At 46.2% G+C, this 17,368-nt stretch overlaps 1 protein-coding gene across 1 annotated transcript in view; it reads left to right on the top strand.

Moving 5' to 3' along the window:
• The window catches only part of LOC134339526 (acylphosphatase-2-like), a 73,668-nt gene that overhangs the window by 42,299 nt on the left and 14,001 nt on the right, over positions 1-17,368 (top strand). Inside the window, exon 3 of the mRNA XM_063036122.1 lies at positions 11,250-11,359. Coding sequence (XP_062892192.1) covers positions 11,250-11,359 — 110 coding nt within the window. The remainder of the gene's footprint in view (positions 1-11,249; positions 11,360-17,368) is intronic.

Raw genomic sequence — 17,368 nt, 5'->3', positions numbered from 1 at the left:
GGACAAGAGGAACCCTATCGCCGGTAGTGTGGCGGGAGGATGGGGTAAGAGCAGACCTGTTAAATGGAAGAGATGCAGTTGAAGGGCAGCATTGATGGTGGAAAAAGGAAAGCCCCTTTCTTTGAAAAAGGAGGACATCTCCTTCGTTATAGAATGAAAAGCCTCATCCTGAGAGCAGATGCGGCAGAGATGGAGGAATTGAGAGAAGGGGATAGTATTTTTACAAGTGGCAACATGGGACATGATATAGTCCAGGTAGTTGTGATTATATGTCCATGAAATGATGCTAGGCACAGGAGTGTCTGTATATAAGGTGACTTTGGCAGGAAATGATTAAGCAGTGGTAAGGGTGGGTAGGTGTGTGTGGTTGAGGTGTTGATCAGCCTTACTGTTTGGGGAAAGTAACTTTTGGGGAAAGAAAGCAAATAGGATGATCCCCTTCATAGTGAAGATAGGAAGAGAGGTTGCTACAGTTGTACAAGGGCTTGTTGGGACCACACCTTCAGTACTGTGTGCTGGTTTGGTTCCCTTATCTAAAGAAGCGTGTTCTTTAAAACAAGGCTTGCAAAGTTCTTGATTAGACCATAAGATATAGGAGCAGAATTAGGCCAGTTGTCCCACCATTTCATCATGACTGATCCATTTCCCTCTCAATCCCAATCTCCTGCCTTCTCCTTGTGTCCCTTCATGCCCTGACCAATTGGGAGACAGCTTCACTGAGCACCTATGCTCTGTCCGCCAGAAAGAGTGGGATCTCCCAGTGGTCACCCATTTTAATTCCATTTCCCATTCCACTATGTCCATCCATGGCCTCCTCCACTGTCGTGATGAGGCCACACTTAAGTTGGAGGAACAACACCTTATATTCCACCTGGGTAGTCTCCAACCTCATAACATGAACACTGATTTCTCGAACTTCCGGTAATGGCCCCATCTCCTGCACCATTCCCCAGCCCCTTTTCCATCCTTGCCTGCCCAACACCTCCCTCTGGTACTCCCCCCCCCCGCCACTTTTCTTTCTTCCATGGCCTTCTGTCCTCTCCTATCAGACTACCCCTTCTCAGCCCTATATCTCTTTCACCAATCAACTTCCCAACTCTTTACTTCATCCCTCCCACTCCCGGTTTCACCTATCACCTTGTGTTTTTCTCTCCCCTCCCACCACCTTTTAAATCTACTCATCTTTTTTTCCTCTAGTCCTGCCAAAGGGTCTCGGTCTGAAATGTCAACTATACTTTTTTCCATAGATGTTGCCTGGCCTGCTGAGTTCCTCCAGCATTTTGTGTGTATTACATCTATCAGCCTCTCCCTTAATTATAACCAAAGACTTGGCCTCCACAGCTGCCTGTGGCAAATAATTCCACAGATTCACCATTCTGACAGAAGAAATTCCTCCTCATCTCCATTCTAAAAGGATGCTCCCCTATTCTGAGGCTGTGTCCTCTGGCCTTTGACTCTCCCACCATCGGAAACATCCTCTCCACATCCACTCTATCGAGACCTTTCACCATTCGATCGGTTTCAATTAGGTCACCCCTTCATTCTTCTGAATTTTAGTGAATACAAGCCCAGAGCCATCAAACGCTCTTCATATGACAAGCTGTAAGTGAGGGCGTCAAAGGTTCCAGAGAGATTGAGGTTGGGAAGGGAAATAAATCAGCCATGATCAAATGGCAGTACAGACCCGATGGGCTGAGTGGCCTAATTCTTGCTCCTATGTCTTATGGTCTTGTCGTGGAAGAGTCCAGCAATTTGTGGGTTGGAATTGGTTTAGTATTGTCACATGTACTGAAAAGTCTGTCACGCATACTGTTAATACAGATCAGGCAGGAATGACTTCCTATGATGCCGAGATGCAGCACAGAGCGTCATAGGAAGTCATTCCTGCGTGTGGCCATCAAACTTTACAACTCCTCCCTTGGAGGGTCAGACACCCTGAGCCAATAGGCTGGTCCTGGACTTACTTCCTGGCATAATTTACATATTACTATTTAATTATTTATGATTTTATATTGCTATATTTATACTCTATTCTTGGTTGGTGCAACTGTAATGAAAACCAATTTCCGTCGGGATCAATAAAGTATGACTATGACTATGACTATGATCAGAACATTACAGTGTCATTAGAAACATAGAAACCCGACAGCACAATATAGGCCCTTCGGCCCACAATGCTGTGCCGAACATGTCCTTACCTTAGAAATTACCTGGGGTTACCCATAGCCCTCTATTTTTCTAAGCTCCATGTATCCATCCAGGAGTCTCTTAAAAGACCCTATCATTTCCGCCTCCACTTCCGCTGCCAGCAGCTCATTCCACGCCTCACCACTCTCTGGGTAAAAAACTTAACCCCTGACATCTCCTCTCCTCTGTACCTACTTCCAAGCACCTTAAAACTATGCCCTCTAGTGCTAGCCATTTCAGTTCTTGGAAGAAGCCTCTGACTATCCACACGATCAATGCCTTGAGGTATTGAGGTAAAGTAAAGGCATCTGTTAGTCTTGCGAGACCATAGATCTGCGCCTGGAAAGTCTTCACTCTCCAGGGTGCAGGCCTGGGCAAGGTTGTATGGGAGACCAGCAGCTGCCCATGCTGCAAGTCTCCCCTCTATGAGGAAGGGCATTAGCACCCATACAGCTTGGCACCAGTGTCATCGCAGAGCAATGTGTGATTAAGTGCCTTGCTGAAGGACACAACACGTTCCCTCGGCTGGGGCTCAAACTCACGCCCTTCAGGTCACTAGTCCAATGCCTTAACCACTTGGCCACGTGCCCACCTTGAGGTAGAACATGATAAAACAACAACAGAATGCAGAATAAGGCGTAACAGCTACAGAAAGAATGACTGTAATAGCAACAATGAGTGGATCTGCAGCGAGAGGTGTGCATCAAGTCACCACACTCAGGCAGACTGGCAAGATTGGACCTATTGGCTGCTATTTGCTGGAAGATATAAGAATGAGAGGAGGTGCAGTAGAAGAACAAGAGATTCTTAGATGTTTGGACATACCAGATGCTGGAAAGATGGATTCACAGTTGAAGGGTAAGGGATGTCATTTCAAAGGTTCAAAGGTTGATTTATTATCAAAGCATACAACTCTGAAATTCTTCTTCTCCAGATAGCCACATAACCAAGAAAGAAAATAACGGCAACACCCAAAATCCACCCACCCAAAAAAAATTAGAAAGATAGGGTGAAAACACAAAATTTTAAAAAACTATAAGTCTGGAAGTCTATAGTCCAACTCCATATCCAAAGCACAGAAATATCGATCACACCCTCCAGGCACAGTGGCAGGCCGCACACTCTCCCTTCTCCAGCGGCAGAGCGATCTCACCAGTGATAAAAAGGCAGGCAGCCAGCGCTCTCCTTCTACATTCCCCTTAATGTTTCAATCTCCCTCACCGCTTTAATCAGTGAAATGGAGTCGAGATGAGGAGATTCTTCTCCCAGAGAGAATGAACCTGTTGAATTTTTTTACCACTGGAAAATGGTTGAAACTGAATCATTATTTGACTTTTTATTAATATTAATAGTCTCAGTGCCCACTTTATGAGGTACACCTGCTAATCAGCCGATCATGTGGCAGCAACTCATTGCATAAAAGCATGCAGACATGGTCAAGAGGTTCAGTTGTTGTTCAGACCAGACACCGGAATGGGGGAAGAAATGTGATCTAAGTGACTTTGACTGTGGAATGATTGTTGGTGCCAAGGGGGTGGTTTGAGTATCTCAGAAATTGCTAATCTCCTGGGATTTTCACGTAACACAGTCCCTAGAGTTTACAGAGAACAGTGTGAAAAACAAAAAAAAAATCCAGTGAGCGGCCGTTCTGTGGGCGAAAACACCCTGTTAATGAGAGAGGTTAGAGGAGAATGGCCAGACTGGTTCAAGCTGACAGGAAGGTGACAGTAACTCAAATAGCCACGTGTTAAATCAGCGGTGTGCGGAAGAACATCTCTGAGCGCACAACACGTCAAACCTTGAAGTGGATGGGCTACAGCAGCAGAAGACCACGAACATACACTCAGTGGGGGTACCTGGTCAAATGGCCACTGAGTGTAGGTCTGAGCATGAAAGGAATCAAAGGAAATGAGATTGAAAGCAAGAACAGAGGGAGCTTGGATAATTAGTCACGACAGAGCACCAAGCTAGAAACTCAGTGCTGCATTCTGTTTCCATGGATTGTGATGATATCACCCAGACAACCAGCGAACTGGGTGCTAGGCAGGGTGACCAAGTGTGCAGAAGACGACGTCAGTGTACTCAGAATGCTGTCTATTTAAAGAACGATGTCATTGCAACTTCTGGCCAAAAGTATGGTAAATCTCTCCTGATAGAAGCAGGGCCATTTCTCTGTTAAAATAAGATTCAACGATTTCATTTAATATCAGAGAATTTATACAGTTTACAACCTGAAATTCTTACTCTTCGCAGACATCCGCGAAACAGAGAGGAAAAATAAACAAAGAATGACAAAAAAATGTTAGAACCCCAAATCCCCCCTCCCTCCCACACACAGGCAACTGTGAAAGCATCAACCTTCCCCCCCCATTCCCCTCTCCCTCTCCCTCCCCTGCTCCAGCAGAAGTATCAAACCCCCCCCCCCACCATCCACCATGCAAGCAATAGCAAAGCCCCCAGAGTCCATCAAAAACGACCGTCCATCCCAACACTTCGACATCTCAGGCAGGCTGTCTCTCTCTCTCACTAGTGAGGGAAAGAGGGATATCACTCCTGCCGCAGCATGAGGGGAGGCCAGCAGCTCGCTGTTCCGATCTTGCAATCTGCCACGTCGCTTGTGTGAATTCCCCCGACTTGAGGACCCGCAGCCTCTCGCGGGGATGTTTCAATCTCCCGCCAGGCGAATCACTGCATACAGATCAGGTACATACCTCAAGGCACTGATGTAAAGAAATGATCTGTATGGATTGGCATGAAAAAACTTTTTCACTGCACATCGGCACACGTGACAATTAACCCTTCAGCCCATCTAGTCCGTGCTGAACTTATTCTGCCGCGTCCCATCGATCTCCATCTCACCAATAGTCCTCCATACAACTCCCATCCATGCACTTAATTAAAATGTTTGGTCACCAGGAAGTCCCGCTTGTGAAGGATGGAGCAGCCCCCCCCCCAGTTTACGACGGGTCTCAACAATGTGGAGGAAGGTCACGTCGGGAGCACCGGACATAACAGGTGACCCCAGCAGGTTTCGCAGGTGATGTGTCGCCCTCACCTGGAAGGACTGTAATGTGATACCAAAGAAGATTCCAGGTCTCCATACTTGAGGAAGGATATACTGGCTTTGGAGGCAGTGCAGAGGAGGTTCACCAGGTTGATTCCAGGGATGAAGAGGTTAACCTATGAGGAGAGATTGAGTCACCTGGGACTATACTCTCTGAAGTTCGGAAGAATGAGAAGGGATCTTATAGAAACATACAAAATTTTGAAAGGGATAGATAAGATAGAAGTAGGAAAGTTGTTTCCATTGGTAGGTGAGACTAGAACTAGGGGGCATTGCCTTAAGATTCAGGGGAAAAGATTTAGGACGGAGATGAGGAGAAACTGTTTTCCCAGAGAGTGGTGAATCTGTGGAATTCTCTGCCCAGGGACGCAGTTGAGGCTTCTTCACTAAATATATTTAAGATACAGTTAGATAGATTTTTACATAGTAAGGAATTAAGGGTTATGGGGAAAAGGCAGGTAGATGGAGCTGAGTTTACGGACAGATCAGCCATGATCTTATTGAATGGCGGGGCAGGCTCGATGGGCCAGATGGCCGATTCCTGCTCCTATTTCTTATGTTCTTATGTTCTTATTCAGACTTCTGTTAAATATTGCAATCAAACCCACATCTGTCACTTCCGCTGGCAGCTCGCACACCCCCGAGGGAAGAGGATCCTCCTCATTTTCCCCTTAAACGTTTCACCTTTCATCCTTAGCCCGTGACCTCTAGTTCCAGCCTCCACCCAAACTCAGTGGGAAAAACCTGTTTCCATTTACCCTATTTATACCCTGCATAATTTTTGTACCTCTATCACATCTCCCTAATTCTCTTGTGGTCCAGGGAATAAAATCCTAAACTATTCAACTTTTCCCTCTAACTCGGGTCCTCAAGACCCAGCAGCATCCTTGTACATTTTCTCTGTACTCTTTCAATCTTACTGATATATCTCCCTGTAGGTAGGTGACCAGAACTGCACTCTATATTCCAAATTAGACTTCACCGACATCTTATCAAACTCGACGTAACGTCGCAACTCATGTCTAACCACTCTCAGTTCTAATGAAAGGCTGTCAAGCTGAAGTTTTAACACCATTTCTCTCAAAATGCTGACCTGGAATATTCTGCTTTTATTTCTCTAAAACCATAAGATATAGGAGCAGAATTAGGCCATTCAGCCCATCAAGTCCACTATGCTGTTCAATCATGGCTGGATTATCGTCTTTCTCAATCCCATTCTCCGTCCTTCTCCCCAAAACCTTTGATGCTCTTGCTAATCAAGAACCTATCAACCTCCACTTTAAATATATCCAATGACTTAGCCTGTGGGAATGAAATTCACAGATTCACCGCCCACTGTCTGAAGAAATTCCTCCTCATCTCTGCTGTAAAGGGACATCCTTGTATTCTGAGGCTGTGCCCTCCGGTCCCAGTATTCCCGGCTGTAGGAAACATCCTCTCCACATCTACCCTGTCTAGGCCTTTCAACATTTGACAGGTTTCAGTGAGAACCTCCTGGCTCACTCATTTTTCTAAACTCCAGCAAATACAGGCCTAGAGCCATCAAACACACCTCATAAGTTAACCCTTTCATACCCAGGGTCATTTGCTAGACCTTCTCCAATGCCTATCTTCCATTCTGTGTATCACCTAATCACTGCGATCTGATTGACTTCCACATCTCCAATATTTACTTGCCAAAGCTGTTTAGGACAAGGGTCCCTTCAGCTTGTTTCTCTGAAACAGGAGTTCCCAGCCTTTTTTGTGCCATGGACCCTACCATAAACAGGGGTCCGTAGACGCCAGGTTGGGAACCCCTGCTCTGAAAAAAACAAACTTTCTATGGGGATCGGATTTGATAGCCAAAACAGAATGCAAATGCATCCATTTTTTGGTCTCTGTAACAAACTGCCACTAACTTAACAACGCAGCGCCATGCGGACCGTGCCATCTTCTCGCAGCAACCAGAGGTCTGAGGTCCCACACCACCAGGTTCAATAACAGCTACTTCCCTTCGGCCTTCAGAATGAGAACCAGGTTTAGTATCACCGGCATATGATGTGAAATTTTTTGTCTTTGTGGCAGCAGTACAATGCAATACATAATAATAGAGAAAGAACTGCGAATGGCAGTAAGTATATATATTAGATAGTTAAAGTCATCGTCGTGGCTGTCCCTTGAGGTCGAGGATGATGGTCTTCATTCTGAAGAAGTGGCCCACAGAGCGAAGACGCCTGTGTGTGTATTTGTTTAACGTGTACCTGATGTTGCACTCCAAGAAGCACACGATACTTCACAAATCAACCAACTGATCCCAATGGCATGGAAACCACGACGATTGGAGCTGATGGATTTGTTGCAGCCTTCATCCGCCTTCACAGCGGTTGAGTTCGAAGTAATTTCATCCGCCTGCTCCACCGCTGAGGTCTTGGCTGGATTGTTCTTTGTCAGGGACCTCACCCTCGACCTTACTGCCATGGGTGACCCTACCAGGAGCATAGCTCCAGACGGCATCGCTCTCGGGATCACAGGACCACACAAGCTTCTCCACCACGACAAGGTGACAATCCACAGAGAAGTTAAAGTAAAGAAGTAGTGCAAAAACAGAAATAAAAAAGTAGTGAGGTAGTGTTCATGGGTTCAGTGTCCATTCAGAAATTGGATGGCAGAGGGGAAGAAGCTGTTCCTGAAGCATTGAGGGTGTGCCTTCGGGCTTCTATACCTCCGTCCCGATGAGAACAAGGCAATATCTGGATGATGGGGGTCCTTAATGATTGACGCCGCCTTTTTGAGGCACTGTTCCTTGGAGAGGTCCTGGATACTACGGAGGCTGGTGCCCATGATGGAGCTGACTGAGTTTACAACTCTCTGCAGTTACCACACCCCACCACCAACATATCAGCCGGTGATGCAGCCAATTAGAATGGTCTCCACAAATGTTTTTGGAGACATACTAAATCTTCGCGAACTCCAAATGAAATATAGCTGCTGTCGTGCCTTCTTCGTAGCTGCATCGATATGTTGGGCCCAGGTTAGATCCTCAGAGATATTGACTCCCAGGAACTTGAAATTGCTCACTCTCTCCACTTCTGATCCCTCCATGAGGACGGGTGTGTGTTTCCTCGCCTTACCTTTTCTAAAGTCCATAATCAGTTCTTTGGTCTCACTGACCAAAGTTCTTAAAGCAATCAACACAACTCTAACCAGTACAGAACTGTGTAGAACTCTGACCTTATTGACCACATACACGTTGCACTAAAATGGACTTTATGTGTTCTTGGAAAAATTGAGTTCAATTTATTTATTTTTTTGTCATTTGAAGTTCCTTGTAAGATGCCACAAGCATGTGATGCTGCTAGAAGTCAGTTTTTCATTACACCTGTTTTTGTGCATATGACATTAAATTCAACTGGCCTTCATAAATGATATCTTCATTCTCAAAACTAGCCATTTTGGCCCACTTACTCACGAAAATGCCGCCAGCCACTGTTTGCTCTAAACACAGTATAGTGTCTGACTCCCATACGAGTGAGCGGTCAAGATGGCGTCTGCGTGCAATGCTCTTTCGGTCGACATCTTCTAGCTAGATCATGAAACCATATATTTCACTTCTTTTATGTTTTCTGTTGTTTTTTTTTTTGTCTTGAACGTGATCCCGGAACTGCTGGAGCCTGTGATTTGCAGTTTGGAAATTGTTGGGGTGTTTCAGTGCTCTGCAGTCTCCGAGAGGATTCCAGGAGGCAGCGAGCGCAAACCTCACGGCAATAAGGCTGTGGGATGATGTTCCACTCCGTTTCGCTGATTAAAGCTTCCAATGTTCACTGATTAAAACGACCAGGGAAATTGAAACATCGAGGCGAATGCAGAAGCTGAATGCCAGCTGCCCACCTTTTAATCAATGGGGGATCGTTGTATTGCCGGACAGGGGAAACTACCATTTGATCGCTGGTGGGATCGCTCGCTACCAGAGAGGGAAAGGCTACCACTGTGTCCAGCGAATGTTACCCAAGTTTTCTGCATTTTGAATATGGACTTGGGGACTATAGACTTCTTTCAATCTGTGTTTTTGTATTCTATGTCTTTTGCCCACTCTTCCTCTTTTTTGTGTGTGTGTTGGTGAGGGGGATTTGGAGCTCGATGTGCCTGTTCTGTTTTTGTTTGTTTTTTTTTGGGAGTTGATGATCACGCTGCCATTCTTTCTTGATTTTGTGGCTGTCTGGAGAAGATGAATTTCAGAGTTGTAGAGTTTGATAATAAATATACCTTTGAATGCATCTGACATTACTTAGAAACTGTTTGGCAACTGTCTCGTGCTGCTAATTAGCATAGTATCCCAAATAAACGAAGAAAATCTCAGCTATTTTCTCGATTAGTTTTAGTTCTTTGGAAGTTGTCCCAAATCAGTGGCTGTCCCAGTTAACTGACGGCCCAATTAACCGGAATCCACTGTACTTGAATGAAAGAAGTGATTAAAACATCTAGGATCCTGAGGGACCTTGATGGGACGTATTTGGAGTAGATGGTTCCTTTTGTAGGAAAATTTGGAACTTTGGGGGTCACTGATTTAAAACTAAACACTTTTTCTCTGAGTGCTGAGGCTTTGGAGTTCCCTTTCTCAAAGGACAGCGGAAGCAGAGTTTTTAATACTTTTTAAGATAGAGACAGAGAATCGATAAACAAGAGGGTTTCTCTCTGCCCTTAAACCCAAGATCGTGGCTCAGACTTAATTGTAGGGATTGTTCATAGGGATGGGTTTAGGGACAGAGAGGAGAGTTAAAGGTCAGGTTAGGGTTGAGGGACAGAGATATGGAGGAGTTAGAGGTCAGGCCTCTGCTCCACGTGCCACGTTCAAAGTCTAGCGACAAGGGTGGGTGATGAAAACCACTCACAGTCCAGGACTCCGCTCTCCACTTGAAGGCCAGTGACATGGGCAGGTGATGAAGGACATCTGCAGTCCAGGCCTCACTGCACGCTCAAGCGGCCAGCGATCAGGAGTCCGTGCGAGGAGGAGGCATGAGGGCTAGTCAGTCGGCGTGCCTGTTGTTCACACCTGAAGTCTGGGGTCTTGCAATTGGCTAGTCCGGGAGTCAATACTGAAGACCAGAGTCCAGAAGTCAAAGCCTAGTAACCGGAGGCCTGTCTGAGGGTTGGATGAGTGTGTGTGGAAAGGGCTGGTTTTGCTGTTGCTGTCTTGTTGCTTGCTGGGATCCGTGTTGTCCTGCCGAGATTTGTGAGCACACTATGTCATCGCTGGAGTGTGTGGCGACACTTGCGGGCTGCACCCAGCTCATCCTCGGACTGTGTTGGCCGTGAATACATACTACAACACTTCTCTGTATATTTCATATATCCGTGACAAATAAAGCTAACCTTTAATCTCCCCTTGTAGTGCCCAAGTGGTTAAGGCATTGGACTAGCGGCCTGAAGGTCGTGAGTTCGAGCCCCAGCCAAGGCAGCGTGTTGTGTCCTTGAGCAAGGCACTTAACCACACATTGCTCTGCGACGACACTGGTGCCAAGCTGTATGGGTCCTAATGCCCTTCCCTTGGACAACATCGGTGTCATGGAGAGAGGAGGCTTGCAGCATGGGCAACTGCTAGTCTTCCATACAACCTTGCCCAGGCCTGCGCCCTGGAGAGTGAAGACTTTCCAGGCGCAGGTCCATGGTCTCACAAGACTAACGGATGCCTTAGAAATCTCCCCTTATGCGATGAAAAGGCACTTAAGAACTTGGCTCAGAGTAACTAGTCAATTCCCAATCTTTTGATGTGCAATTTTATGTGAATTTCTAGAATGATGCAAAAAAATTAAAAAAATATCTATCTTCCCTTTCCACTCCATCTGTTCTTTAGCAGCTGTGGACATAAAATGTTTTGTGATCTAATTTATAGGCCAGTATTATATATTCTGTTTTTTTTTTCAACTTTCTCAGTCTCCACCCTATCACCATTGCCCATCACCCTTACCGTTGTGTTTGCCTTTGACTTGAAATAATATTTTCCCCTTTTTCTTTCTTTCAGTACACGGAGGAGCAGGCCAGGAGACTGGGCCTGGTAGGCTGGGTGAAGAACACTGCAGGAGGCACGGTGACAGGGCAGGTGCAGGGGGCAGCTGAGAAAGTCAACTTCATGTAAGTAGCCCAAGATGGAAATAGGGTAGCCACTCTTCAACGAGTACTCCTGGTGGATTAATATTCCATTGGATTTATTAATTGCCAACAGAAACAAAAGCAGAAGTTCAAAATTCAAAGTATATTTATTTTTATGTCAGAATCAGAATCAAGTTTATTATCATCGGCACGTGACATGAAATTTGTTAACTTAGCAGCAGCAGTCCAATGCAGTGCATAATCTAGCAGAGAGAGAGAATAATAATAATAATAATAATAAATTAAATAAAACATAATAAATAAACAAGTAAATCAATAATAGATTATTTAAAAAATGTGCAAAAACAGAAATACTGTCTATTAAAAAAGTGAGATGGTGTCCAAAGCTTCAATGTCCATTTGAGAATTAGATGGCAGAGGGAAAGAAGCTGTTCCTAAATCGCTGAGTGTGTGCCTTCAGGCTTCTGTACCTCCTCCCTGATGGTAACAGTGAGAAAAGGGCATGCCCTGGGTGCTGGAGGTCATTAATAATGGACACTGCCTTTCTGAGACACTGTTCCCTAAAGATGTCCTGGGTACTTTGTAGGCTAGTGCCCAAGATGGAGCTGACTAGATTTACAACCTTCTGCAGCTTCTTACAGTCCTGTGCAGTAGCCCCTCCATACCAGACAGTGATGCAGCCTGTCAGAATGCTCTCCATGGCACATCTATATAAGTTTTTGAGCGTATTTGTTGACATGCCAAATCGCTTCAAACTCCTAATAAAGTATAGCCGCCGTCTTGCCTTCTTTATAACTGCATCAATATTTTGGGACCAGGTTAGATCCTCAGAGATCTTGACACCCAGGAACTTGAAGCTGCTCACTCTCTCCGCTTCTGATCCCTCTGTGAGGATTGGTATGTGTTCCTTCGTCTTACCCTTCCTGAAGTCCACAATCAGCTCTTTCGTCTTACTGACGTTGAGTGCCAGGTTGTTGCTGGGGCACCACTCCACTAGTTGGCATATCTTACTCCTGTACGCCCCCTCGTCACCACCTGAGAATCTACCAACAATAGTTGTATCGTCAGAAAACTTATAGATGGTGTTTGAGCTCTGCCTAGCCACACAGTCATGTGTCTTCCGAGAGTAGAGCAGTGGGCTAAGCACACACCCCTGAGATGTGCCAGTGTTGATCATCAACGAAGAGGATACGTTATCACCAATCCGCACAGATTGTGGTCTTCCGGTTAGGAAGGCGAGGATCCAATTACAGAGGGAGGTACAGAAGCCCTGGTTCTGCAACTTCTCAATCAGGGAATGATAGTATTAAATGCTGAGCTATAGTCGATGAACAGCATCCTGACGTAGGTGTTTGTATTGTCGAGGTGGTCTAAAGCCACGTGAAGAGCCATGGAGATTGCGTCTGCCATTGACCTATTGTGGCAATAGGCAAATTGCAAGGGGTCGAGGTCCTTGCTGAGGCAGGAGTTCAGTCTAGTCATGACCAACCTCTCAAAGCATTTCATCACTGTCGATGTGAGTGACACCGGGTGATAGTCATTAAGGCAGCCCACATTATTCTTCTTAGGCACTGGTATAATTGTTGCCTTTTTAAAGCAAGTGGGAACTTCTGCCCGTAGCAGTGAGAGGTTGAAAATGTCCTTGAATACTCCTGCTAGTTGGTTGGCACAGGTTTTCAGAGCCATACCAGGTACCCCATCGAGTTAGGTTCCTTTAGGTTGTCATAGCCGGGGGAGGTGGTAATGGGGACAAGCTCCCACTACCTACTAAATGCTTCCAATGGCGTGCGTCTCAAATAGCCTCTGACAACCAAGTCCAGCTCCCGGCCTTCACGTGTGGCTTTGCTACTAAGCCCAGCCGAACCGTTTCCAATGATAGGAGAAGGGGCAAAGGCGGGTTACTGGTGCCTTAAAACCAGCCGCTCCGGGCAGATGGGACTCATCAGCTCACCTAGAAGAAAGAAAACTCTGATCTCAAACCTCCGTTGCCTTGCGGCTGTACCCACTCATGGGGAAGGCTTCGGGAGTAAACCCTGAGGGAAAAATCCGGAGCTGGAGTCCCTGAAACAATCCTACGCTGAGTTCAATGCTGACTGGCAACTGCTGCAACCCCTCTGTAATCAGTCTCTGCCGTTGCCTAAGATTCGTCAGCTGTGTGGAGAGGGAGAGCTTACTGCATGGGCAACAGCTTGCTCTCCATATTATACCACCCTGGCTTATGTATCTAGACAGCTCGAAATCATCATCCATGGCCAACCCCGACCAACGGAGGGTCTCAAAATGTACGTCACTGTACACTACCCTGAGATTCATTTTCTTGCAGGCATTCACAGTAGGTACAAAGAAACACAATAGAACCTCAAACCCGGTGGTTGATCCTCGAGCCCAGTCAGTTCGTGCGACGCTTTACAATACCAGCGACCGCAATCAGGGTTCAATTCCCGCCGCTCTCTGTAAGGAGTTTGTACGTTCTCCCCGAGACCGCCTGGGTTTCCTCCGGGTGCTCCAGTTTCCTCCCATGGTCCAAAGACGTACCGTTCAGGGTTAGCGAGCTGTGGGCCGACTATGTTGTCACCAAAAGCATGGCGACATTAGCAGGCTGCCTCCAACCTACACTCAGTCGGTGTGAGTCGTTGATGCAAAGATGCAGTTCACTGTATGTTTCAATGTACGAAGTGACAAATAAAGTTACTCTTATAATACAGATGCGTGGGCACGTGGCCAAGTGGTTAAGGCATTGGACTAGCGACCTGAAGGTCGTGAGTTCGAGCCCCAGCCGAGGCAGCGTGTTGTGTCCTTGAGCAAGGCACTTAACCACACATTGCTCTGCGACGACACCGGTGCCAAGCTGTATGGGTCCTAATGCCCTTCCCTTGGACAACATCAGTGTCGTGGAGAGGGGAGACTTGCAGCATGGGCAACTGCCGGTCTTCCATACAACCTTACCCAGGCCTGCGACCTGGAGAGTGAAGACTTCCCAGGTGCAGATCCATGGTCTCGCAAGACTTATGGATGCCTATTATATAATCATATTTTATAATCTTAACCTTCTTCCCCTGGTTAATCCAAAATCAGTCAGACCTAATTTTGCATTTACTCAATTGTTGAGCTTCTAGCAAAGTTGAAAGCAAATTTATTATCAAAGTGTACATATACAAACCTGAGATTAATTTCTTGTGGGCAATCATAATCAATACAGGAAACAGTATAGAATCAGTGAAAGGCCACCCCAACAGGATGGACAAACAATGTGCAAAAAAAACACAACAAACAGTCCAAACCCAAATCCAAGAAGAAAGAGGGAGATATATTGGAACATAGAATGCTACAGTATGGTAAAGGCCTTTCAGCCCATGATGCTGTGGCAACTTGTAATACAGTTTCTCCTTGCGTCCATCCTAAATGATGGATCTGTTATTGTGAGTCAATCTTTGAGTAATAGACTCTCCACTATGGCTAGGCACAGCTCAAATGCCATCTATAGATTTGTTGTCAAAATGCCTATTGTTGGCAGAATTTCAGACGGAGGTGAGAGGACGTGCAGGAGAGAGATTATATCAGCCAGTTCATTGGTGTTGCCGCAACGACCTGGCACTCAATGTTAATAAGACCAAAGGACAGCTTGTAGACTTCAGAAAGGGGAAGATGCTCATAGAGGAAGCAGAAATGGAGAGAGTGAGCAATTTCAAGTTCCCGGATGCCAACGTTTCTGATGCTCTCACCTGGAACCCAACATATCGATGCAGCCACAATGAAGGCACAACAGCAGCGATATTTCATTAGGAGTTTGAGGAGATTTGGTTTGTCAAGTAAAACACTCAGAAATTTCTACAGATGGACCGTGGAGAGCATTCTGACAGCCTGCATCACCGTCTGGTATGGGGGGGTGGGGTGTGGTTTGAAGTAAGCTGCAGAGAGTTGTAAACTCGGTCAGCTCCATCATGGGCACCAGCCTCCGTAGTATCCAGGACATCTTCAAGGCATGATATCTCGAAAAGGCAACATCCATCCTTAAGGACCCCCATCACCCAGGACCTGCCCTCTTCTCATTGCTACCATCAGGAAGGAGGTACAGGAGCCTGAAGGCATACACTCAATGATTCAGGAACAGCTTCTTCCTCTCTGCTGTCTGATTCCTGAATGGATATTGAACCCATGAACACTACCTCACTATTTTAAAAAAGAATTTTCACGACTTATTTAACTATTTAATATAATTATACTTATATTACTGCAATGGGTAGTGGGTAGTGACTCCATTTGTCACTACCACAGGGCGTGACGACCCTGCCTTACTCGAGTCCTGGGCTCAGCTGGCTCCAGCTGACCGTACCCGGTATGGGCCCCTATCCAGGGTTATGGACCCCACTGCCTTGTGGGTATCTTCGGGAGAAGAGAAGGCTAGGGAGTAAACCCTACACAGATCTGGAGTGGAGCCCCTGAGGTGGTTGGATGACGTATCACGTCGCCTCCCGGCAGCTCCTGCAGCCGAGCTGATGCCAAACGTACTGCTCCGCTTTCCTTTGGACCACACCCGCGAGGCCGGGAGGGGGATCTTGATGTCGGGGCAGCCCAGGATCTCCAAATTCATCGCCCAGGTCTGCTCCCTGGAACCGGGCGCATCCATTGTCAGACAGGCAGAGCCATGAATTATTTAAATTAATATTACTGTAGTAAATATAATTATATTAAATAGTTAAATTCAATAAAAAATTTTAAAGTTGTGAGGTAGTGTTATAGGTTTAATGTCCGTTCGGAAATCGGACGGCAGAGGGGAAGAAGCTGTTCCTGAATCGTTGAGTGTGTGCCTTCAGGCTTCTGTCCCTCCTCCCTGATGGTAGCAGTGAGAACAAGGCATGTCCTGGGTGGCGGGGATCGTTAATGATGGATGCCACCTTTCCAAGGCATCGCTCCTTGAAGATGTCCTGGATACTACGGAGGCTGGTGCCCATGATGGAGCTGACTGAGTTTACAACTCCCTGCGGCTCCCCCCAACCCCACACCAGACGGTGATCCAGCCGGTCAGAACGCTCTTCACAGTACACCTGTAGAAATTTGCATGTGTCTTTGGTGACGTACCAAATCTCCACAAACTGCAGATGTAATATAGCCGCTATTATACCTTCTTTGTAGCTGCGTCAATATGTTGCATCTATTCTTTCAATCCTTCTCGTATGAGGTCAGCTCTCATTCTTCTAAACCCCGCCTGCCCTGCTCAGTCTGCCTCATCTCATCAACCAGCCAAGTGAAACCATGCTGATAGAACACCAAAATTACTGCAAGTGAAACAGTTAGGAAAAGAGCCGGCTGAATCTAACTTCCGGAAGAAGTGTCTCAGAGAAAAAAGAATATTCTTAAAGGATTGCCCGGAGAGTGTGTCGGCATTTGCGATTCGCGCTCAATAAAGTGAAAAGTTCTGAAGAATGTATATCCACTCAGTGGCCATTTCATTGGATACCTCCTGTACCTAATAAAGTGACCACTGAGTGTGCGTTCATGGTCAACTGCTGTTGTAGCCCATCCACTTCAAGGTTCAACGTGTTGTTCATTCAGCCGTGCTCTTCTGCACACCACCGTTGTAACGCGCGGTTATTTGAGTGACTGTTGCCTTCCTGTCAGCTTGAACCAGTCTGGCCATTCTCCTCCGATCTCCCTCATCAACATTACCTACAGAACTACCACTCACTGGATATTTGTTTCCCACACCATTCTCTGTAAGCTCCAGCGATAGAGAGATAGATATTTTACTGATTCCACAGGAAATTACAGTGTCGCAGTAGCATGACAAGTGCACAGATATAAATATTAGAAGAGAGGTAGAAAGAATAAATAAAATAAGTTACCTCAAACATTCTAACGGGGGGGGGTCACCACTTCCCCCGCTACAGGTTGACTCATTATAGAGCCTAATGGCCGAGGGTAAGAATGACCTCATATAGCGCTCTTTGGAGCAGTGCAGTTGACTTAGTCTACTACTAAAGGTGTTCCTCTGTTCAGCCAAGGTGGCATGCAGAGGGCGAGAAACATTGT

Source organism: Mobula hypostoma, chromosome 30 (genome assembly GCF_963921235.1).
Source record: "Mobula hypostoma chromosome 30, sMobHyp1.1, whole genome shotgun sequence".
NCBI classification, from domain to species: domain Eukaryota; kingdom Metazoa; phylum Chordata; class Chondrichthyes; order Myliobatiformes; family Myliobatidae; genus Mobula; species Mobula hypostoma.
Note: the sequence above shows the minus strand (reverse complement) of the source record. Positions and strands in the feature narration are given on the sequence as shown.